The 24510-nt window shown below is 40.0% G+C and overlaps 3 protein-coding genes across 7 annotated transcripts; all 3 read right to left on the bottom strand.

Annotated features, from left to right (window-relative positions):
• Positions 1–1878: 1878 nt before the first annotated feature.
• Positions 1879–7988, bottom strand: LOC116195897. 4 transcript variants are annotated; one of them, XM_031525304.1, is made up of 10 exons: positions 7516–7988; positions 6369–7151; positions 5936–6035; positions 4969–5818; positions 4218–4491; positions 3932–4120; positions 3561–3734; positions 3198–3413; positions 2941–3054; positions 1879–2584 (listed from the first exon to the last, which is right to left on the bottom strand). In XM_031525304.1, exons 2-10 carry the CDS (start codon positions 7074–7076, stop codon positions 2273–2275), a joined length of 2937 nt encoding a protein of 978 aa, XP_031381164.1. In that variant the 5' UTR covers positions 7077–7151; positions 7516–7988; the 3' UTR covers positions 1879–2272. The 4 variants fall into 4 exon arrangements, with proteins under 4 accessions (XP_031381164.1, XP_031381161.1, XP_031381162.1 ...); XM_031525301.1 differs by having other exon boundaries at positions 4969–6035; XM_031525302.1 differs by having other exon boundaries at positions 4969–6035; positions 7729–7988.
• A 4435-nt stretch (positions 7989–12423) lies between these two features.
• Positions 12424–16373, bottom strand: LOC116197136 (probable inactive leucine-rich repeat receptor-like protein kinase At3g03770). Of its 2 annotated transcripts, none has more exons than XM_031527172.1 (6): positions 14548–16373; positions 14331–14464; positions 13913–14141; positions 13571–13814; positions 13169–13280; positions 12424–12940 (listed from the first exon to the last, which is right to left on the bottom strand). In XM_031527172.1, the coding sequence occupies exons 1-6, from the start codon at positions 15917–15919 to the stop codon at positions 12710–12712; spliced, it is 2322 nt and encodes a 773-aa protein (XP_031383032.1). In that variant the 5' UTR covers positions 15920–16373; the 3' UTR covers positions 12424–12709. The 2 variants fall into 2 exon arrangements, with proteins under 2 accessions (XP_031383032.1, XP_031383033.1); XM_031527173.1 differs by having other exon boundaries at positions 13577–13814; positions 14548–16372.
• A 4561-nt stretch (positions 16374–20934) lies between these two features.
• LOC116196902 lies at positions 20935–22563 on the bottom strand. The gene is made up of 2 exons (XM_031526838.1): positions 22171–22563; positions 20935–22118 (listed from the first exon to the last, which is right to left on the bottom strand). Exons 1-2 carry the CDS (start codon positions 22561–22563, stop codon positions 21489–21491), a joined length of 1023 nt encoding a protein of 340 aa, XP_031382698.1. The 3' UTR covers positions 20935–21488.
• Between the last annotated feature and the right edge of the window lie 1947 nt (positions 22564–24510).

Here is a 24510-nt window from a genome sequence, read left to right as displayed (position 1 = left end):
ATTTATGATAAGTTGCTGCTCCTGCATTATGCGGGATCCACGTGGCATGTATATCTATATCTATATAAATACTAAAAGCTAGATCAACGCGTCGAGAAGCGCCACATATGATGAGGAGGCTTCTCCTCGAGTGACTGTTCGTCTGATTACCAATAGTCATATCACAAGTAGCGCAATATTATATTACCACGTCGCTTCGTGAAACCTAAATTATTTACAATTATGGAAGACGAAAAAGATTAATATAATGAATTTATTAAAATATTCATATTTTGCTAGGTAATTCACGTTTTGGTTGAGGTACTAACACGAAAATATAAACTTTTACAAAAATATATAATATTAGTGAATCAAAATGTTAATATGAACGATAATGAAGATGCAAACCATTTTTTTAGAGGTCATGACGAAAAAACTTATAACAATAATTTTTTATCGGATCGATTTATGCGCGAGTCCATGCCTCTAGTTTATATAATGGTTGACCCGCAAAATATATATCAATGCGTTTGTTTTCGGAGTTAAAGTCACGAATTTGTGATTGTGATTGTGATTGTAGAAGAAGACAAAAATATATGGGGCCCACCAGTTTGACTTTTGAAATATGAAATGAATGGAATGTATAGATAAATAATTATAATGGGATTGTATTTTAATAATATATGGGGCCCACCAATTTGACTTTTGAAATGTGTGTTTTGTTGTGTAGTGTTTTGAGTTAAAGTTAAAGTTAAAATCTTAAATCACGACTTTGAAAACAAATGGAGCGATAATATGCCATTAACAACCGAGACTCTGTCCTTTGTCCCCAATTTCTTTGTCATATAAAGATTGAAGTTTGATGTGTGGAATAAATTTTTTAATGCAAAATTTTCATACTAATTGTTATGGGGGTTGATTTAGTAATTGAAAATCCTTAAATTTTGTTTTATTAATATTTTATGATTCAATTGAGATCTTTCTTTCATCAACTTTAAATTCAATATTTTAATTTATTTATTTCTTTTTATAAAGTTTGATTTGAATAGTCATAACAATGATACTAAATTAATTTCTATAGTTTTAGATTATTATTCATCAATTCTTAATTGACATGAAACTCAATAATTTATATATATATATATATATATATAATTTTACATTATTTAAAAATACTAATAAGTTTTGATATTTCAAAATTTCTATCTAAGTATTTCAATAATCATCTGCCCAAAGTGTGACTCTTCCACTAATTTATATGTAATAGGTCTTTAAATGGGCTATCTTTTAATAATTTTCTGAGTTTACGATTTAAATTGCTCCTTCGTAATATATTACAGAGTATATCATGCCAAGATTAGCGGAGATTTATTTTACCCTTGTATATTAACTGGCCTTATTGGTTTCATACATATTAGACAATAAATATCTCAGAATTCTTTCCTCTTTTCATGTAATCGATAATATATGTACATGATCAAGCATGAATGAAATTAAGTTTTTAGCTCAACAATTATCATAATATAAGAGCAGGTTATGCTTCTGCGCGCTCGTGTGGGCTCACACCACGCCATATTCAGTTTCGAGGCAGCCAAGAGTGTATCTCATGTTAATCGGGCCCAAGAGTGGCCTGATCCAGTTCCAAAGTAGCTAAAGGTGCACCTCTAATTAGGCCCGAGCGTGGAGCTCGAAGCTAGTTTGATATTTATCCCCCCTTACACGAGCACGGAAGAAAATGTTCGGCTCATGATCGGTTGTTAAGGACGGGTGTTTAAGGGCATGTGGCACATGTTGGACCACACGTTGCCACGTGAGGGCGGATGTTGAGATACGTTATCTCACATGAAAAAATTAAAAAAGAAACCATAAACTTATATGAGACTTAAATCCAACAACCTATTAGCTTAAACTTTTGGATTGCAAATGGATTCAAGTCCGTGTAGACCCAAGATAGAGTCGTCCACGTAAATTTGTCCTACCTTCTCAATGTATACGAAGGGGACGGTTTCCACTTGCCCGGGATTTACGCCGTTGTCTAATATACACGAGCATTATTGAGATAGATGCAGTTTTACAAAGCGTATGCTACAATGTCGTACAAATCCTGACGAGGACTGACTTCACGGATCATGCCGTAACTCCAGAGACGATCTATATACAGGAGGGAGACAATCCAAGAGTAGCATGGGATCCCCAACTGACAGAAGAGACCATGGGATGGGACCAAAATTGGTAGATGATGTTTGTTGTACATTTACAAGCCGCACCCATTGCAATGTCACCAGCTTGCTTGCTACTCACTGTTCAACCACACGTCCCGAAGCAGTTCGTACCTCAGGGCATTCTGGTGATCTCTGCGTGCCACAGGAGAAGACTGTGTCCCATCGAGTAGAAGAGAAGCCATTGGGGAATTCAGCTCGTCGAGCTCATCATCACTCGTGTATGATTTTCTAAGCACAGCTGACCCACTTCTTCTGAAAGGAGCGGGACCATTGTTTTCCCCAATAATTCCTACAACGGAAGCTGGCGAAGGCGGTACATATAATGGGGGGGCCGCAATATATGGATAAGTTGTCACAGAACCAGTCTCGGCTTCAATTGGATCCTGCAATAATATCAATAATATGAAATCAGCAACTTGACTGTCACAGAAACAAAAGTACTTAACTATTTTTGTATGTGATACACATCTTTTCAGTTTCCTATTTATTTTAGGTCTGGAGTGTAGAGCTGAGCATCATACTAATTTTCTTCTAGGACTGTGCAAGCAAGCAATCAACACGGGTCTAACCGCATGCAACAGAGCCACAAATCAATATTGGACAGTATTCAGATGATTTTGCTGTGTGATATGGCCCACATCAGACATGAATCAATTACTAGGGTTCCAATTCAAATGCGAGGTTGCTCACTGTCATCCCTGAAGAACTTTCTGTTAATTTAAGTTCAAAGAGCACTAACCTCATAGTCCAAGGCTTCAAACACAACTTTTGGGATTGGGTCGGGGCAGAACTCATCTGGGACGAAGTTGCTCAATACCCTCTTAATCAGTGAAGCACCAAAAGTAGGGCATACCTTCAAAGAGATTCACAGCGTCAATAGACAAACTCTACAGATCGTCAAAAAAACCAAGAACATGCATCCATCAAGTAATGGATTCTATAGATTGAATGTGCTGATGATATTGTATATGGTATGGTCCAAGCTGAGAAGCAGACCTCTTTTCTGATGGATTTACTCAGAAGCATGTCTTTTGGCAGCATCATAAGGTCACTCAACGCATTTAGGAGATAAAATGACTTGAAGGAACTATCTTGTCTTTCATCATCATCGTCGTCGTCATCATCATCATCCTCATCAGCTGGTTCTTCATCTTCAGTTAAATCATCATCCATCCCAAATAGATCAGTAAGCCATCTCGACCAGTTCCCAATCTGACACCACGAAACAAAAGAAGAAATCCAAGTTAAAGATGGATGAGCAATTTTCAGGGGGTCTTCTGCGGGTGGATCATGTGTAATATCTTACAAGATTCCAGCAAACAAAATCACGCGAAATAATTCATTGTCAAAGATGCTTACCGCATTTTTCAGCAGCGCACCAGCTCCAAAGCTTGATCTTCCAGCTGGAATAGGGAGAACTTCGGAATCGCCAATGGGGTCAGATACTGGATCTGTTGGGATCTCATCCGCAGATTCACGCAGGAGGGCATTGAACATGGCGACATCTAATCTTGCCACACATTGCTCCATTATCTACAGAGACAATTAAAATGGATTTTAGGTTCAGAATTTCCAAATAAGCAACTTAGAAATATGTTATTAACCGCCAAGGATCAATTTGTAATTAGCAAGAAGAAGGCTGCCTAAATTTTACTTTATTATGGAACTGCAAGGAAAAAAAAAAAAAAAAATATATATATATATATATATATATGGGAAAATACAAATACCAATCTAGGCAGCATAGGTAAGCATCCACACTCATGCCCAGCAGCTCGAACAGGACAAAGCCTTTCAAAGGCATCCTTAAAGGCTTTCTTCCACAGATCCACTGAGATGTTTCCTCGATTTTGATCATCTGTATCTGTTGCTTTCCTGATTGCTTTCCCTCCAGCAGATTGCATATGGGGAGTCAAGGTCTAGAGAAAAGGCAAAAAAAAATATCAATACAACTCAACAAATGAAGTTGTGATTGAAGATAGGAGGAATGAACAGTTGCGAATAGAAATTAATGACCTGCCACCATATGGACTCAATAGTGCGGGAGAAGATCCAAGCTTCAACCTTCTCTAACGCATAAATGAATGTCTGTGGGTCCTCCCAGTCCAAAGAACGCATACACTCACTTCCCTTCTTACCGGGAGAAGACTCCCATTTTAATGGTGATGGTCCTTTGACAGTGTTGACTCTTTCAATCCGGGCTGCTGGAGATATTGGTAGCTCTCTATTTGCCACAGCCTGGCTTATAACACCTCTTAATACAACTGAATTTGATAACCAATAGGTCAACCTGTACCACACAAGTTTCCTTTATGTTCCAGATGAATTTGTATGAAAAGCAAAATGAGTAAGTCAACCTCAGACTGCATTTCTATTCTCAAGTCAGTTTCTCTTTCAAAAACCAGATATTCCTATCACGATGGAAAACTTTCAATTGATTTTTACTCTCCGGCATGTCATAACACCGCCAAGTAACAACTCAGATTGGCAGGCCCCACAAACCCCTCAGAATCTGAGGTTTTTACGCTTGTAATAGGTGTTATCACTGTTACACATAGGTTTTTTGATTAAGGAAGGGTAATGCAGATCAGAATACAGTTTGTGCAGGTCACCGTAAGCAGCACCCTGAGAAGAATAAAATTATACCTAAAACCTAAAGAGATTCTGCAGTCACCACACGCATGGGAGAAGAAGAGGTTCAGATATTATCTTGTAAGTTATGGGCACTTATTGACTGCAGCCTGTAGAAAATTCCGAAAATTCATACCTTGGGACATCATTCCCACATGCCTTCGAGATCAACACCAGACCAGAAATGACACTTCTAGCTGCACTAGCGCTCCTTGTCAAAGAGCGGTCTTCACAAGCATGAAGATACATGCGGGAAAGTCTCCGAGCTGGAGCATGGACCTTAGCCATGGAACTCCCATGCTCTGCGACCACTGAATAAAGAGAGACCTCAATAGCAGCAACTTCTCTCAACTCACTCTCCAATATTTGGATTCTGTGCTCCAGACGCTGGACTTTAGCTTCCAAAAGAGTGCTCCGAGTATCCTTGGCACAAAACTTAACATCTTTTCTTTCATTAGTTCTGAAGCTTCTTGTTCCATTTTGTACATCTCGCGTGATGGCAACTTCCTTCACTTCCTCCACTGACCTGTTCATTCCGCTACTCCTAACAGAATCCGAGGTTGATCGAACAGACATCACATGCTTTACTCTGTCACTTGAAGGAGTAACTCCCCTTGACCCATGATTTGCCCTGCTAAAGGAAGATACACCAATTGCTGGTGAATCCAGTTCTTCACCAGTATCGACAGAAACCCTATCTTCATTCTGATTGGGATAAGTTTCTTCAATGACCGAAGCCCTTGCATCCTTCTCTTCATTGTGCAGAGCATTATACCCATTTGCTTTAATCTGATTCTGATAATAAGAATCTACAGGGGCTGAAGAACTGATTGATGAATCATTAACATTACGTGCAGCACCATTTTCAACTTCCATTTTTCCATTGGCAACCCCTTCATGTGCCTGGACCATTCTCTCATTATTGGACTCTTCTTCTATTTGGTCATCAGCCGAAGATGATGAAGAAGAATGAGCACTCTGGACAACTGCACTTTGAATAGATACAGAGCTAGATTTTGGAGAGCTAGAATAGAAAGCATGACCATTTTCCGGACTTCCCAGATCATAAGAGAGGTCCATCGATGATGAACTAGAAGAGCTACCTGCAGTGTTTTCTCGAGGTGTGCTTGATAAAGCATTGGATGTCATATGCCCTTTGTCTGAAGTTAAAATCTGCTTCTCCTCACCTCCACCACCATTATTCTGCAAGTCAGCCCCAATTTTCACTCATTCCAATTGCAAAAAATTAAATTAACCTATTTTTAAAGCTAAAATCTCCTAGACATTATATATCTTCAGATGAAGCAAACAGAAACAATACTCGTGGTAAGACTAAAGCCACAATATTACAAATTTATAAATCAAAATTCGACTATTGAAGAACACAATTGCACTACATTTTCCTGAAAAGTACTTGTGAGGATAAAGGGCAAGACGTATTGTGGTAAAAAAGTTGTTAAGACAAAGAAAACTATAGTTCGATCATTAAAAAAATTGCGACCAGAATATGAGAAAAGTAAACAAGCAAATGAATACCTGTTCACTCGTAGGAGGTAAACTACCATTAGATTCAGCAGAGGAAACCGCTGCTGATGAGTGAGATGAAACATCGTCATCACTGAAATTGTTAATCTCTGCTTCTTCCGCATATTCTTCTTTCATTAAGTCTGAAACAGATTCGGCACCATTCTTTTCTACTGACGCCTGATTTGAGAAGCCATCTTTTGAGGAGATATTGGTTCGGCCTTTATCAACAGGCTGAATCCTGACATAAAGAAGTGGTTGAGCTGTATTCTTATAGTTCCTCTGGCAATTCACTGGAACATTTATGCTTAAGCTCCCTTTGATTATACCATAATCCGCCAAGTCTATTACAGCAGTTCCTAACAGCTGGCCTTTCAGAGTCTTATCTCTGCGAGGCTCATACAAGCTGAACTCCAAGCAATTCTTTTGGAATGTATCAGCATCCCCAGCTTTGACAGACATATTCCGGAGTAGAGTCACAGGAAGCCTAAAAGACTCGTTGAATTCGATTTTGCCATCATTAACGCCGGAACCGAGAGACGGAACGACCGAACTAGTTGATCTGGAACTTCTTTCACCATTTTCCCACTGAATCTGCACGGAGCGAAGGGATCTGAGAGAATGCGATGGAGGCCAAGGCTTGATCTCCTCGATGTGAACCAGGTAATTGAGTTTTTCAGTGGGCCCTTTTCGAGCTTTTGCCTTCATACCAAGAACCATCTCTTCATCTACCCCGGGATTCTCCCAATAACTACTGTACTACGGTCCAACTAATTCTGCTCAATCAGAAGGAACCTGATGAAAGAGCAAAGAAAAGAAACCATAAGCACCCCAAACCCACACAAACATCAGGCAAGCAAAAGACAGCAACAACAATTCTTAAAAAGAAAAAATGAATTAGGTAGCGACAACAACGACATGATTGTCGAGAAAAGAATGTGCATTCGTCATTGTTGAGTTGCCAACACCCCCCCCCCCCAAAAAAAAAAAAAAAGGTACAAATTTGAAGCTGTACTTCTAGCTCGGAGCAAGCGGGTAAATTGATATCATTCAGGCTTCTTCCATAGAAGAACATGCATCTAATCTGAGACCAATCGATAGTGAAAAACAGCAAACAAATAAAGGATAAAAACTGTCATAGGCGACACTCTCAACTTACTTAAATGCAACTTCCACAAGCTAACAACATATATGCACGTTGAGAGTAAGAAAAGTGCAGAAATTTGTGGTGTCGGCAGCAATCAGATCCAGAGGACATCAACAAACTGCGACCAATTTCGCACGACGAACTCGAACCACCGAATACTGAACGGATTCATCAGAATGCAGCAACTCCCACAAAACTATAATAGGCAGGAATCCGAGGAATCACCGAATCTTCGCTGCTCACTGCTGCACAGAACCGCCAGCTACTGCGAGCAGCTAATGTCGCTTTTGGAAGGACCAGAGAGGACCTAAATGGCTAGAAACGCACCGTTTCGCGTCGGATTCTGCGCCATTGGCTCTGCAACCAAGTACCGGAGCTCGTCGGAGGTTCAGAGTGTAGAGAGAGAGAGAGAGAGGAGGGTATCTCAGCTCAGCAGAGGACATGAGTGAAACATAGCAAATAGAAAATGCCAAAGAAAAGCAGCAGAAAAGAGAAGACCGATGGAGTATAGAATTTCCCGTTAAATAAATAAATATTATATTATTTTCTTTTTAATGAGAACACGAGATACCTTTCATTTAATTGATTAAATTAACCCACAAGTACTAATTTATTTGTAGGCATAAGATGCTTTTAGTAAGTTTTCAAACGCTATGCAGGTGAAATCTCATCTACATAAACTAAGTTTGTGGATTACATTTGGTCCGTTTGTTTTCAAATTCGTGATTTAAGATTTTAACTTTAACTTTAACTCAAAACACTACACAACAAAACACACATTTCAAAAGTCAAATTGGTGGGTCCCATATATTATTAAAATACAATCCCATTATAATTAATTATCTATACCTTTCATTTATTTCATATTTCAAAAGTCAACTGGTGGGCCCCATATATTTTTGTCTTCTTCTACAATCACAATCACAATCACAAATTCGTGACTTTAACTTCGAAAACAAACGCATTGATTATATCTCGTGGTTCGCGAATATGATTGTTTTTATGTTTTTTGGGCGTAGCTTTTTTCTCCTTTTGCGCGGGGGGAAAAGTGGTGTCGTTTCATGGGGATTTTTCAACTAAGCTCGTGTCGTTTTGGAGTTTGTTCGATAGCGATGTATGGACGGGAATGGTTTGATTTAATGATGGGGAAAAAAATATTAATTAATTAGTGGGAAGAAACTGTTCTTCAATTTGGCGGGGAGTGCCTGACGCGCGGGAGGCCGAGTTTGATCATCACGCGCCAAGTTCATTGAGCTCAAGACAAGAGTTGGACTACGGTGCCGTGCCCAGCTAGATTTGACGCTGCGGACCACCGACAAATCCACCTGCACCGACACGGTTCCAATGTCAGTGGGTAGTGAAGATATGATCAGACTATATCAAAATTATTAACAGAAATTTAATTTTCGAAGCATCCATATGAATGATTTGCGCATATGTTTGAAATTTTTATAGATCTTATTTATTAAGATAACATGATTTTTGCAAAAAAAACATTATTATTTGTGCCGAATTCGACACTGACGATCCCTCAAATATGGCATTTTAATAATCATATGAAATATAATGGGCAATTTATTAGATAGAGAGAGTTGGAGGATTTTTCTTCGAAAATATGTTGGAGGAAAATCACTTTCTGTTTTTGCAAAGTATATCTTCCTTATTTTGTAGTGAACTAATCATAATATTCGAGGAGTTTGCATATTACTCACACACACCTGAAACTAATTCTGAGTAAGCTTATTGCGCAATGAGTTTAATGTGTATTTTTTATGTAATAACTTATAAGAGATTTTATATGTACTTATTTATTATTTTATAAACCAAAATCAGTAATATGCTTTGATGATGAATTTGATTGTATAATATGGAACTCTTATCCGCTACGACATTACAAAAATATTCGTTATCGCTTATATTATATCTCGAATATCGATTAATCAATTATCAAATCAAATTGTAGTAATTTTTATTCAATATCTTATATTTCTTGCAAAATTCTCAGTAACTTTTTGTTTCAGGGAGCGTGTAAAACCGAATATGGTAACCAAACTCAGAGCGTTCAATTACGTGAAATACTCATTATTGAGATGGATGGTCGGCATGCACGACACGCGACATGGGCTAACTGGGGCTACAAAGGCGAGTGAGGTGCGTGGAAGGTTGGGCGCGTGGGCTTCATCTCTCGGCTGGCGCCAGTTCACCGACACAAGCAATTTAGTCCCCACGTCCCCTCACAATAACGCTCGTGCCAGTACGTGGGGGGACCACGTGACCAAAGCCCCAACCCCCGTCACTCTCCCCGCAGCTGGCCCGCCACGGCTCCTCTCTCTCTCTCTTCTTTTTCTTTTTCTTTTTTTCTTTTTTTTTAATCTGAGATATCCGAACTTTGCCCGATTAATCCGGAGGCTCGGTGAACCCAGCGATATACGAAATGAGTAATCACTCCAAAAGCGCTCTGATGGCTCTAAGAAATTTCGAACCCTAAATTGAATGGATATTTAAACTTCTCTTTACCACTAGATTAAACTCTTTGAAGTTGTCACGGCTCCTCTTTCCTCTAAGGTCTAGAGTGATTCTTTTCTTCTTCTTTTTTGGATCAAATCACGAGATATTCTTACTTACATGAACTATAGTGCTGATAAAAAAACCGTTTGCCCCGAAAATCCAATCCGAATTTCTTTTATCCGCCCCAAATCTTTAGTTCGGTTCTCGATTATGTGTCCTTTGTCTTTTTCAATTATGGGAATGGGGATGGATTTCAAAATCATAACTGCGAATACCCGGACCCGCCCCGACCCGACTCGAGTTTGCATTATGATTAATTTTCTCAGTCCAACCTAATGAGCCCACTAAGCTTGCATGCCGACTGCTTGGTGAGCCCTCATCAAGACCCTTCAAAATCCTAGACTATCCTTACTCGTCCGCTTCTTTGTTACAAATACAAACCCTCATCTCCCTTCTCAATGAGTATCGCTCCTGATCTGTGGTCACGCTTTAACCCTCACTCTTAAAGCTCACAACAATTCGTTTCCTTTCTTCTTTTAATTTTCTTTCGCCTTGGCTAATCAACAAAGGTCGCTTGTTATTGTTTTAAGTTTTTGTTGATCTTTTAATTAATTTTTCCAACAATGTAAATGTCTTCTATAATTTTCTTGGATAACTCGAGGACCGAACCATAGATACCCGTAACCATAAGGGTCGGTTTTCTTTACTTATTTCGATTACGATTCTTAAGGACGGATTCTGAAATTCTTGAACCGACGAAAGCGATGAACTATAATTTTATCTCGAGCCGAACCATGATCAGCTTATTAAACTAATGCAACTCCCGTTAGAGCATCGGCTTTATTATGATTAATGAATTCCGAACTATTTGAATCGCATGTAAAATCCACTCACATGAATTACGGTTTATCTCCTGCATCAGTTCCCGTATTTGGTCCAAAGTGTGGTTTTTCCATGGTCAAAACAATTATTAGTTATCATGGAGCTTTTGTTCCCTTCAAAGTCCCCACCCTCCCAATCATTTCTCCAAACGAACAAATGCACCCTCAATCCAATTCCCAAACACCATCATCACACAATTAAATTCGGCAAATTGCCCTTTGTTTTCGTGTAACACTAAAGCTACATCTTGGAACATTATTCATTAAAAAAAAATGATGAGGAAATTCATGAACGTGGGGGGCTTGAAATGCAAGCGATGGAGGAAGAGTGGGGGAGATTGGATTGAGTGAAACGTCCACGTCTTGGATCGGCATAACCAGAAGCTGGCCATTGTTGGTGGGACGATGGAAATTTAAATTAGTTGCTGGTCACGGTTGTTGCTGCCAAATTGCCAATAAATTAAATTCGATTTTTTTTTATTTAATTTAACTTCACCTAAAAATATACCTTAGAAAAATAATTTTTTGGCTTTTCTTGGCCGAATATATAATTTTTTTAAACTATAATAATAAATAGATTTTCGAGCTTCTTAGAATTTGTTCCATATCTACCTACCTACCAATTCTCCCTACTTATACGAGAATATAAAAAGTTTTCCTGAAAAAAGTTTGGCGACCACTTAGTGTCTGGACCGAAGCAGTTCGCTCGCGCCTCAACTGATTCACATCCTCGAGCGAATCTAAAGCAAGCAATATTTACACTTCGTCAGGTAACCCTTGGCCGCTTCGCCTTATGGGACTGTGATTACTTTTTTAGACAATTATCCACCTGATCACCACGCCACGATACCTATACCTTTTTTTTTTTTATCGATTTCCCGAACTCCCGGCCACTTCCTCCTTCAGCATGTACTTAGTAGGCTTCTTGCTATAAACTTATCAATTTTACAGTAAGAAAGTAGATGCCATTCATTTGATAAACTACAGCCATATGAAGGTATCTACCTACCTCTTCCTGCCTTGCCATACGTTCCTCTAAGAGTTGATGCAGCACGTGTCGCTTATATTTATCGCTGCTCTATAAAATACTTTCTCGATTTGGCAGCCCACTATGTGATTGGATAAGGTATATGATTGGGCCTAGACTTTAACTCGAACATGGACCAATTGGGCCTTTTTTTTTTTTCTAACCAAGGTGTCCAGGTTTCGCCCGACTAATCTCGACCGCTCACGGAACAGATAATCACACCAAAAGCACTCCGGTGGTCCCAAGATGATTCGAACCCGGAATCAAGTGTATACTTAGACGTACCTTAATCACTAGCCCAAACCCCTTGGGTTACCGATTGGACCTTCTCTGTCTCCCTCATAAGGTCTTCAAGTACCACCATTCACCTTTATTTTCAGTCCTCAGCGAGTATCATTGCCACTTTTGTGAATGGGTGCTCTTTACACGTACATGCACATGGGATATTTGCTAACGTGCATCACTACATTCCTCACATGAGGAATTTTCTCTTTTTCGGGGTCGACACGCTATCGAGTTAAGATATCTCTGTCTTTCGGTGCGATAAGCATCTCGGAGGAAAACTGAAGTTCTTGCTCTTTGCAGTGCTGCATTTAATCTTGAATATATCGGCCTATAATATGCTCAGGAAACTCATCAATTCAGACATTTACAACTTTTACAATCTCACATAACGACACTGACATACGATAACTCAAATGGCGCACCTGTGTATGTACAGGAGGGATCTTCGAAAATGGCTTTCACTAACTCTGATTTCTTTTGTAGTGGCATTTCCTGCAGAAACTTCTTAGGATTGAGAAGTTGCATCTGATCGTTGCTCGGCATCGGCAGCTGCCTGGACCTGAGCTGCATACTGCAAGTTCCAGAGGACATCTTCGAAAGAAGGGCGAGAAGACGGATCGGGATGTATGCATTTTTTTGTGATCGATATTACAATTGTCAGCGACTCTTGTGAGGAAGTCATTAGCACGATTGGGTCCACGATTCGTCTCCGACCATCTTGGCTTCCGAATGATGCCTGCAAAACCAGAACCCAGCTCAGCAATTCCGACAAGAGTTGCATATCTTTTTATTGTTTGTTGAACTCGTGCTTTCAGTATTATAAAGATCTGGTCATCCAAAACAGTTCGTGTTTGGTTCACTAGAAAGAAAAGCAAGCACGATCATTCAAATCTCTCAAACCACATGAGTCCTTTTGTCTACGTGAGAACGCATCAACTCAAATAGTCAGGTATAGCAAGCTTACCATCTCATTTAGCAGAAAGGCTTCTCCTTTACCAGTTACTATCGGCCCAACCAGTGACTCAAGCAATATGAATCCAAAGTTGTATACGTCATCCTCCAAGTTCTTTTTCGAGCTGCAAGATGCAATTAATGTAGCACTGTAAGTAAAATTTAAAAATGCCAGAAATAAGTTAATCATTCAGGAAACTAGCAGAGGATTTTCAACTTCAAGCACTACAGAAAATGAACCTTAGGACTTCTCAAATCGATCCGATATCATTACAGAAGTTCGACTTTTCATCCGTTATGATCCCAATATAACGGCAGGCCTGACCTTGTGATCCCTTGGATTAAAGAACTAGGCATACAATATCTGATCATAAAACGGGGGTATGGCTATATGAGTTTCTTAGGAAATGAGAACCTGCACCTCGATTTGGGGCCATCTCCCTTTGCCTCAAGCTTCTCGATCTCATCAGTGAGGATAGACATCCCATAATCACTCAGCTTTGCAATACGATGCTCGTCGAGCAATATATTATTCGTCTTTAACCTGTTATTGAAGGAACCAGGAATGACACCTGTGTGCAAGAAATGAACGGCCTTGGCCACTCCAATTAGAATGGCCAGTCGGTCTGACCACTTCAGAACCTTCTCGGGGAAACTCTCTGCATCAATTTACAAAAGACACATAAGGCTGGTAGAAAGATTGGGAATCAAGAAAACATGCTTAGGAGATGTCCTTTGGATGAAACTTAGTACTGACCTGACAGGTGGGTCCTATAATTCCCGCTCGGAACAAATTCATTTACAAGATAGACTCTGGCAGTGGAGTCTTCGCCATCAATGCAGTGGCCCAAGAGCCCAACCAAATGTGGATGCTGGAGCTTAGAGAGCCAGTCCAGACGGAGCCTGAGATTATGAATCGAACATCTCTTCAAGGCTAGAGATCGTATGGTAACATGAGTCCCACTTTCTAGTCTTCCTTTGTAAAGCTGAAAAGAACAATATCGTTATGGATACCCGGATTTGTAAGTATGCCTCGATAATTGGCAGCAAGATAATATAGACCCAGGACCTTTGCTTCTCCACATACATTACTGAAAAGTAGCTGGACTTGAAAATAGATCAGCATAACGGAACCATACTAACGAAAAAGGATTTAGGACACTTCCAAGGAATACCTTCCCAGTGGACCCTTCACCCATTAAGGTCGACGGATGGAAATAGTTGGTAGCGTCCCTCAACTCTTCTAATGGAAACAATCTATGTGCAGGGCTGCCCTGTGTCCCGACCTTTGCAGCTTCAGCAATGAACCCTTTACACAGATGAAAACGTGAGATTAAGCCCGCAAAGCATTTTGAAAGAAAAATACTAGCTGGAAACATTTGAGTTACTTACTAGCATTAGCAAGAAATTCAGAGGAGACCCCCATGCCGGTTAGAGAATTGTCCTGCCTAATTTTTGGCAAATGATGCTGCTGCACGAAAGTCCTTTTCGAATGGGACCTTCTGCAGAAGCAAATAAGCCCGAGCACAAAAATCGTAATAACAAGAGCGGCACCGCCAACGATTGCAATCCGAACTCCCAATTCTATTCCTAAGAAAGGTTTCTTCCTCGCAGCTCCATTACCCTTACAGTAGGATTCGTGATGCTGGCTCGTGCCATCAACCGACAAACAGTTTCCTCCAAATTTAACCACTGTCTTGTCCGAGGAAGCAGTGCTCAGGCAAGAAGGAAGCAAACCAACTAACTTATTATTTGAAATGTCCACGAACCCGAGCTTGCTCCCACAATGTAGGTTCCCAGGGAGGGGCCCGCTCAGCATGTTCGAAGACAGGTCCAAGTAACTAATGTTTGGCAGAGAGAAAATCTCCGAGGGGGGCGCCCCGGTCAGAAGATTGAAGGACACATCAAGGTGTTGCAGCTGATTCAGTTCCCCGAATTGCTTGGAAATACTGCCCGAGAGCGAGTTGCGACTTAAGAGCAATGTGATCAGCCCCTTGGGCAAAATGGGCAGCTCAGAGTCGAAGTGATTGTCAATCAAGTCCAGTACATGGAGGTTAGCCAACCCATCCAAATCGGGCAATTTGCCGGAGAGTTCATTCTTAGACAAGGCAATGTTAGTGAGTGTACTAATCCTAGAAATCGATGGTGGGAACGGACCCACGAGCCGGTTGTTCTTCAAGCTCAAGACAGTGAGGTTCGACAGAGAATCCAACCCTCCGGGCAATGTCCCATTCAAGAAGTTCCCGTCAAGGGCCAGAATTTGGAGGCGGCTGAGCCTTGAGATTTGGCCGGGGACGGGGCCAAAGAAGTAGTTCGAGCTCAAGTCGAGGAGCTCGAGCGAGTAGAGCCGGTGAATCTTATCTGGGATGGGACCCCAGATCCCCAGAGACACCAAGTTGAGCACCCTCAAGCTGGTCAGCCTGGTCAGTGTAGTGACAAAAGTGTCAACAGAGAAAGCTCCGGAGAGAGTCTGGTTGGGGACTCCATAGCCACTGAAGTCAACAATCTTGGAGGTCTTGTCCCCCATGATTTTGAGCTCCGTGACCGAGTTCCCTTCGCAGGTGAGGGTCAGGTGCGGAGAAGACGGAATGCTGCAGATGTCTCCACTGTAATTCCCCCAAGCACCCAATGCAGGTGGGTACTCGAGATGTTTCCGGAGCTGGAGAAGAACCTGAGTTTGGGAAGCTTGCAGCTGGTGGGTCCTCGGGATAACAGACAAGCTCCATGAAAGAACCACAAGAACGATGAACCCCGACACACCCATTGAGGAAAAGGTCACAACTTTGGATTGGAGCTCTCAGAGCACAGAATTAATTGTCGCAGGGGGAGACAGACAAACCGTGCCCATGACCCATCTGAGGAATATCTCCAGACAGACGACTTCCCACGAAGACGAGGAGCAGGAGGAAGAGGAAGGGAGAGGAGGGGAGGAGCTTGTCGGCTCTAATTTGCTCATAACTGCAAACAACGAGGCATCGGGAAGAGTGTGAGAGAGCCACTGTACGATTGCTCTGTCAAATAAATGTGGGAGCTTTAATTTAACAGCGGTAGTTGGAAAGGGCCAGTACTGCTCTGCACAGAGACAGAGAGACAGAGGCAGATAAGGCGATTGAATTGCAGCTGTGTGGGAGGGAAGGAATATGAAGAGTTAATGGGGTCATCTTCTTCTTCTTCTTCCTCTTCTGAAAGGACAAAACTTTGCACAGAGTGAGAGAGAGAGTGGTGAGTGAGTTAGTGACTCGGTGGTGAAGCTTTGGAGAGCTGTTAGGGGCCTGTGTAAATGCCCCGGGATTCTGGTGCTATTTACCGGACTGCCATCACGTGTTCTTTGCACACTCAGCTCGACTGATGAATTAACGGAACGCTGATGGCAAGATGATGAATTTGCAAAGACCAAAGTGCCCTTTTCCGAGAACTCCTACTTACTTTTTGTTCCCCTTCACTACCGGTAAAAAAAAAAGAGAATTTTAAGTAATTTCGAAATGTTCACAAAATAATGTTAATATCAAAATTATATCCATGAGTTTTAGGACGTTGTTTTCCAAAAATATAAGTTTATTGTTCATGCGCTGGAAATTAGTATATGAGTAAATACAATAAAGTTAGTCATGGATACTTATTCTCTTTGAAATAAATGAAGCATTTATGCCCTCTACTTGAAAGTAGGTAGCTGTGATCGAAGATGTGATGGATGTTGTTTACATCGATTGCCTAGTACTGGAAAGCTACTAAAGTATGAAATAATGAGGGCTTAATTATATGAAATGATAGAGAAAATGGAATATCGTGCGGTGAGAAATGATCCACTTAGGCTTCGTTTGGAAGTGCGGCAGATGTTGAATAAATGCTTATTTTGTTGAGTTTTAAGCAGAAGCAGTGTTTGGTGAATTCTTTCAAAACCATGGTTCGATTAATTTCTGTCATTGAAAATGTGATTTTCTCCGACAGGTTGATAGTTGCTTTTACTTATTCTCTATTTTAAACATTAATTTTTATATTAGCAGTTTCAAATTGTTATCTTACAAACACTTTTATTTATTTTAAAATCAATACTTATTTTTTTAGCAATTATACTTCTGCACTTTTATTCAATAATACTTTCAAACCAAGCCTTAGTAACCTAAAAGGATTCAATTTGATTCTCATCAGTGGATAGGCCATTTTTTTAGTTTTTTATTTCTTCATACTAAGTCCATGGGCATCTTCCAAAAAAATTATATGAAATGATACATGAACTCTGAAATTTGAGCAGTTGAGAAAGGAGGTGGACCAAAACAAATAGCAATTAGGTGCAAGCCGCAAGTTGTGTGGATGCATGAAAAAATTAACTTATTAATTTATCGAGAGGATTTTTAATTTATCGAGAGGATTTTTTTTTCTTTGAGCTTGTTTTGAATATTTATTCATGAATTTATAAATTTCTTTTATTATGCAAGAAAATATTCAATATTTATTCGCAAATCGAAAAGTTTGTTTTGAAATGATCACGGTTTCATGGATGATATCATATCCAGCAAACAACAAAAAAAAAAGTTAGAATTTCCAAAAAAAGCGAGACCATGACATTTTTTCTTGCTGCTCTCTGATTTATATAGCATAATTGATTGATTCTTTTTCTTACCTCAATCGACTATGAGGGAGAGAAAGTGAAGAATGTCAGTGAGTTGGTTGATTTTAAAAATTGGTCGAACTAATCTCAATTCAATGTCCCTATTGTTTAAAAAATGTATTTAATGAATTTTTCACAAAAGAGTAAGAATTACCCATAAAAGATGGTGCCTCGTGTATGACAGGAAATAGTTGCATTGACTTTTGTCATTAATAAGCAAATTTATGAACTTGATAGGGAACAAGAAAAAATGATTGCGTTGCAATCTGTTTCTCCGGATATATGTTCTTCGATGGTCCGGGAGTTTTAAACGAAGTGGTTTTATAACGGTCGAGGCTAAAATAGTCATTTTAGCCCGGGCAAGTGGCGGGGGCCATCTCCGTTAGGCCAGCCTGGTCTGCAGGCGGAATAACGCGGCAATAGAAAGCCGGAAAAGTTAAATTGTAGGAATCCCACGAAAACAAAGCAAGAACCAACCACACGCGCACCCCCAGCGTTTACCTCTCACTTCTCATCGTTTTCTTATTTTCAAACATTATTTATCTCTTAGGTCCATTTTTTTTTTGTAGGCCAGAGCTTTTGGATTTCCCAATTTTCACAAAATAAAATTCATCATAATTACTTTATTACTCATCAAATCAATATTTTATGAAATACACGCTTATGAGAAAGGTTGTGCACCATATTACACATGTCATGAAAAGGATTCTAAATAATCCTATTTTATGATAACGTAGGGAATATTCATAAAACTAATATAAACAATAAAAATCATGTCACAATACTGTTGTGCTTCATATTTTATATACATGATTCATATAAAAATAATTTAAGTACAACAATGTAAATTAATTCTACGATACACATTATATAATTATACGCATTTCAGTGTTATGATATAAAACATATTATTTTTACTTGCTATTTTGATTTTTCTGATAGTCTTTGAGAAAATAAAGAAGGAAAATATATACGTAAGATTTTTTTAAAATATATATAGAAAAGAGCATATAGAAAAAGAAAATAGAGGAGAAAATGTATTTCTTTTTCTTTTTTGATAGTTTGTACTGTCACGCGCCTCACGAGGCGAGTGGAGGTATCACTTTCTAAGCCTAGACAAAGAGGCATATTGGTTGGAGACGACAGAATAGATTTTCCTTTTCAACTTCGGAATTTAAATTTAATTTTTGGAATTAATCTAATAGATAATTCTGCAGATGAAATCTCAAATGTAAAGACGACCATCCTTTGGATTTTCTAAATTTATATGAGATGAGATGAGATGGATCCCACATATTTTGTTCTTTTTCGTGTGAATTCCGATATCTAAAAGTTCAATTGGATTACAATTAATCTAGTTAAGCCGGGTCGGCCATTAAAAGGTAAAGTTTTCCCAATATGGATTTTTTACATTCATAAGAACTTGAATTTAAAACTTTACTTAAGCGAAATAAACGCTGAACCGCCTGAATCAACCAATATTGATTAGGATTCCACCTATTTTCAGTATATGATAACAAAGTGGAAATTTGAATTTTTTTCGTCATTCTTCTTCATCTTTAATTTGCTTTTATTTTTTAACAAATTTTCTTTTTTTGACTATCACAGTGATTACATCTCTATTTCTGTTTTTGAATTAAGTCAGGTTCAAGGACAATATTGTCGAGGTCCGAGGATGACAGCAGAACCTATTAATCAGGCTAAATTGCAGGAACAGTTTTTTTTATATATCTCTGTTACATGTAACCAGAAAAATATAGTCAATGAGATTCGAAATAGATCGATTTACAATGGCTACATGGAGCTTTTGGCTTGACTATCTATACCGATAGTCGCGACCGGAAGATTATTAATGGTTGAAGTTTTCTAATTTATATTCCATAGATTATCATGATTCAAAACAATGATTCTACTCAATGATAAGAACAATCAAGACATACACCGACAACCAATTAAAACAAAAAGGGCTTGCATGATTATGTAATTATCTTGTGAGATTTTTCCTACTTTTGGCAAAGCTCATTACAAAAATTAAAGATGGGTCATCAATTGTCATTGGAAAAGGCAAAAGTCACCCAACTTGAAGATGAAGATTGGCTTTGTAAGTACATTTAGAGAAAGGACAACGAACGATTTTGACCACATATTGCCAAACCATACAAGAACAAACCTTAAACTCGGTTGATACAACCGATTTACGAGATGCAGGCAAGATATATAGACGTGTTGTGATATCTAGGCAAGTTATTTAAACCCGTAAATACCATTGAGTCTATCATGATGTACCGATCCGAACTTTTTTACCGAGCATTCTCTTGCTATCACATCACCTAAACGTAGACATATGATTCTGACATCATAAAACGAGCTGTAGCGAGCAAGATTGCGGAAGGATCGGGAAATTCAGGTTGCTTTTCCTGCCGGTGACTGATTCAACCGGGCGAGAATCTAAGGGGCAACAAAGCATCCTGCGACTGACTCACGGATCAAATAATTTTATTGAACTTGGGTGACGATGACAAAAATACAACTCATATATTCACATGGGACATAGAATCCTCGTGATTAAGAATAGACATAACTAGATTCACCGACGTTGACTCCTGCCATTTCCTACTCATGCTAATTGCACAAAAAGGTTGTTATTATTATAATCTTGATATTATTTACCCCTATTCTTGATGTCACTACCTAATACGATATCCCAGCAGTTCAATAGCACGACTCCATTATGGTAAAAATTCAATTTCGAGTCACCGTGAAATCACGTAGGAAAGTACTTCTTATCATCCACATGCATGATCTGTTTGACTGGATTTATCTGTCTCATGAACTTGTAGATATTTTAATATTATTTAATATATAAATTTTTTATGAACTCGAGCAATTATTTCTACTTTGGAGGGCTTTGGCCATTAATCACTATATCTGATATGAGTGGCCCAGCTCACTTGCAGGGAACCTGGCATATATGGACCGGGTCGTGCGAAACTGGGCTAGGGTAGGCGCAGATCATGGTCATGGTCGTGCCTCAGGATACTTTGGCCGGGATGTTCGGTATTTACTCGATCTCAGGTAACACATACCACGTCCCCGAGCGATTCAAACCTCGTTCTTATTTTCTAATCAAAGCCTGAACTATTACTAGACTACGTCGGCTGGAACTTCGAACCCAGAAAAGGACTGATTTTCCCCGTTTGGTATGCTTCACGGCTTTCCCGCCACATGGAATGGACATGTCTCTGCCTGTTTTGTTTTCTGGGGAGAACATACCGATGTTATTGCAGTTCCGCTGAAGATAATGCGCGTGAAAAATGAACGTGTACAAAGAAGGCTGAGCGATTCCGACGAAAGCAAATGACCATGGCACTTGCAGCAAAATACGGTCCCTCGACAAATGAGAGATGCCACAGAATGCCAATACTCGAATGTACATATGAACACCAACCTACCTTCAAGATTTACCAACGCTGACCCGATTCTCTCTACCATCGACTGACGAATGATTGATCTGAAGTTCTGGCATCGTTATTGCTAGCTAAAGGTTAGAGCAAGACGGACTCGGAATTTATTGATCAAAGCATCTATCTAGCTACACAATTGCTCCCGAACATCTACAATCTCATCAGTCATCTCAGAGCTCGTATAACTTCAATGGAAACGGCTTGTCACGAGAGCTTATCGGTAAATCCTCTAAATTTCACCTTGCTTTCATAAGCCTTCACTACATCAGGCAAACCACTTGAAATGGAGCATAATACCTCTCAATGAAATTCATCTTGCTCGCGTTCGGTGCAGTGATTACCGTCCTACTGGGCTTCTCGATCAGCCCATTCGACATCAGGACCTGCAATACGAAGCATCTCGCGATGATTCTCTCCCTGAGGCTGGTCAGGAAGAGGTTGGGACACTTGGTGGTCATCGACGGCTCCAGCCCGAGCATGCTCCCGAAGAACTCCATCATCTTCGTAATCTTCGCCTCTGAGCATAGCATCATCATGGGCTGCAGCCTGAATGCCAAGAAGAACTCGTCCTTGGACCACCCGAGCCTCAAACACAGCTCTCTCTTGCTGTCCCAGGTCTTCTTCCTCGTCATTGCGATCGCATTGACGCTGAGGAGGAATGTCACTCTCCAGGGCTTGAACCCCAACTCCTCCTCCTGCTTAACCAGCCAGTCGGGCTTCACCATCAGACTAGAGGGCCTCAAGGACATCAGCCTCCTGAAGAGCCGGTCGGGCACCCTGTGTGCCCGCAGCATGATCATATTCGGCACCATGTACTTACTGACATTGCGACCCAGCAACCACCCCAAAAACCTGATCGCGTCGACAAGATCCTTGTGCGATGTCAGGCTCTGTTTCAGGAAATCGAACGTTGGGACGATGTGGTTCGCGAGGTCCTTCGACCTGCTTAACCGCTTCCTCGAACCGGTCGGGCTTCACCATCAGAGTAGAGGGCCTCAAGGACATCAGCCTCCTGATGAGCCGCTCGGGCACCCCGTGCGCCCGCATCATGATCATATTCAGCACCATGTAATTACTGACATTGCGACCCAGCAACCACCCCGAGAACCTGATCGCGTCGACAAGATCCTTGTGCGATGTCAGGCTCTGTTTCACGAAATCGAACGTTGGGACGATGTGGTTTGCGTCCTTCGACAGGATCGCCTTGTTCGTGGGCAGGATTTCAGGCAAATCAGCCCTTTCGATCCCGATAGAAAGCAAATACTGAATCTTTGGCCGGAGATCCGTCTCGAGATCGGCAGAGGCATAGCATGGGTGCCGGATGATCAATTTCATTGAGGCGATCACTGAAGTCGTAAGACCTCAACGGCCCAAACACCGTCCCCATGTTAGGAATCACCTTGAATGGCGACAGCCCGCAGGACTGACTCAGGGATCAGCCCGGCGGGTGCCCGCTCCGCAGCGTGTCCACGAAGGACCATGTGATGCCAGTGAGGGTGGTGAACTGACAATTCGATCTTTTCCGTATCAGCGAGTTGGATACGTAACGAAACATTCCTCCACTTTGACGAAGATAAGTGAAAATACGGGAGAGAGTGATCGGAAATTGGAGCTTGCAGGTTCAGTTTCCGGCGTCGGAGGGAAGGGAGGAACCCGAAAATTAGTTGCAGAGATTGATTGATTGAAATTTTGGCGCGAGAGTGATAGAGAGAGATGGGTGACGGAAAGCGGCAGGAATTTCGTTGTTCGATTACCAGGTGAGGCCCAAACTGACCTCAACAGGCCCAATAGTAGTTGTTGGGCCGATTTGGGCTCCAAAGAATGGACCCAGGCCTAAAAGTACTTCTTTTTTTATAAGCATATATAAACAGAATAGGCCCAGAAGTACTCGACTGCTAGATATCTCAGCTGGTCAAGATAATACTATTTGAATTGCCTGCATTGCCGCTGGCGTTTTTGTCCGCGGTTATCAAATTCCGAATCAATTCGTAGATTCATACGAATTTAAGATTTTTTTTATAGATGGAATCGAGTAAATTAAGAGCAAATTCGTAAATGAGAGGTCAATCGGTAGATTCTCGAATTTATACTGCTATCCCAAATAAAACTGCGATAAGGGAGGAAATAGACTCGGAAAATTCGGGTTGGACAAAATCTACTTCGACGTTTGACTTAAAGAAAATAAAAGAAAAATATATGAAATTTTGGCTTAAAGGCTTGACAAGTTTGAAAGTATTCTTGTTTAAGTTTGATTGTGCAGGGTGTATTTAGTCTTGTTTGATTTGGTTTCCATGTTCAATTGCGTCTATGACTTGTAGACCGTATGGATGATGCCTCCCTTGATTGAATGATTTTATACTTGCCTATTTGCACTACTAGTGATCAATATTTTGTGAGAAGTTCTTGGGTCAACTTATTTCGCCACGTGACGTGAGGAAGCACCAATTAAATCGTATGAAATATGAGAATTTGTACTAATCACTTAGATAATTGTCATAATTATTCTTCATTAAAGAATTTTCGATTGGTTCTTCCTCACTATGCCAAGGTGATGTAGAATCATTTAAAATTTTCTCATATTTTGTATTTAGTCATATATGGCTTGAAAATTAGTTTCAGGAGTTTATGTGGTCAAGTTAATTTTATCTTATTTTGTGGAAAAAAAATTAAATTTTTATACTTTGTAAATTCAAGAATTTACGAATCGAATCTATAAATTAAATTTATCTATGATTGAATTATACTTCACTCGTAGAAAAGTTCAAATATTTATAGCACACACCATTTTGTAATGTGAATAATAAACGAGGACACCGGGGGTTATGTCGGCACTAATGTATGGAAGTTCTATGGAGAAGAGACGGTTATTGATTATTATAGTGAGAAGAAAGATATATAGTGTAATACTTACATACTTCCATTTGAAATTTAAAGGTTTATGTTCAATTCTCCTTGGGGGCATTTCGTATTTTATATCATATTGTCCTATCGCTTTGCTAGATTTCTCGGTTTTTCTTAAAAAAAAAAAAAAGAAGAAGCAGAAAAAAGGAGTTATTTACTGTGGAAATGAAATGGTTATATATGAAATTTGTGTGTGTATATTGGGCTTCATAAATGCAGTGTGGATGTAATATATCTCATTGTGGTGCATGATGGAGACAAAGCCAAACCTTTTACCCCCACAACAAAATTGAAATGATAAGGGAGGGAATAACTTAGCCCAAGTTTATGTCCTCTTCAACTATGCTTTGAGAATTAAGCAATGTATGCTTTAAGTCTCTT

Source organism: Punica granatum, chromosome 2 (genome assembly GCF_007655135.1).
Source record: "Punica granatum isolate Tunisia-2019 chromosome 2, ASM765513v2, whole genome shotgun sequence".
NCBI classification, from domain to species: domain Eukaryota; kingdom Viridiplantae; phylum Streptophyta; class Magnoliopsida; order Myrtales; family Lythraceae; genus Punica; species Punica granatum.
Note: the sequence above shows the minus strand (reverse complement) of the source record. Positions and strands in the feature narration are given on the sequence as shown.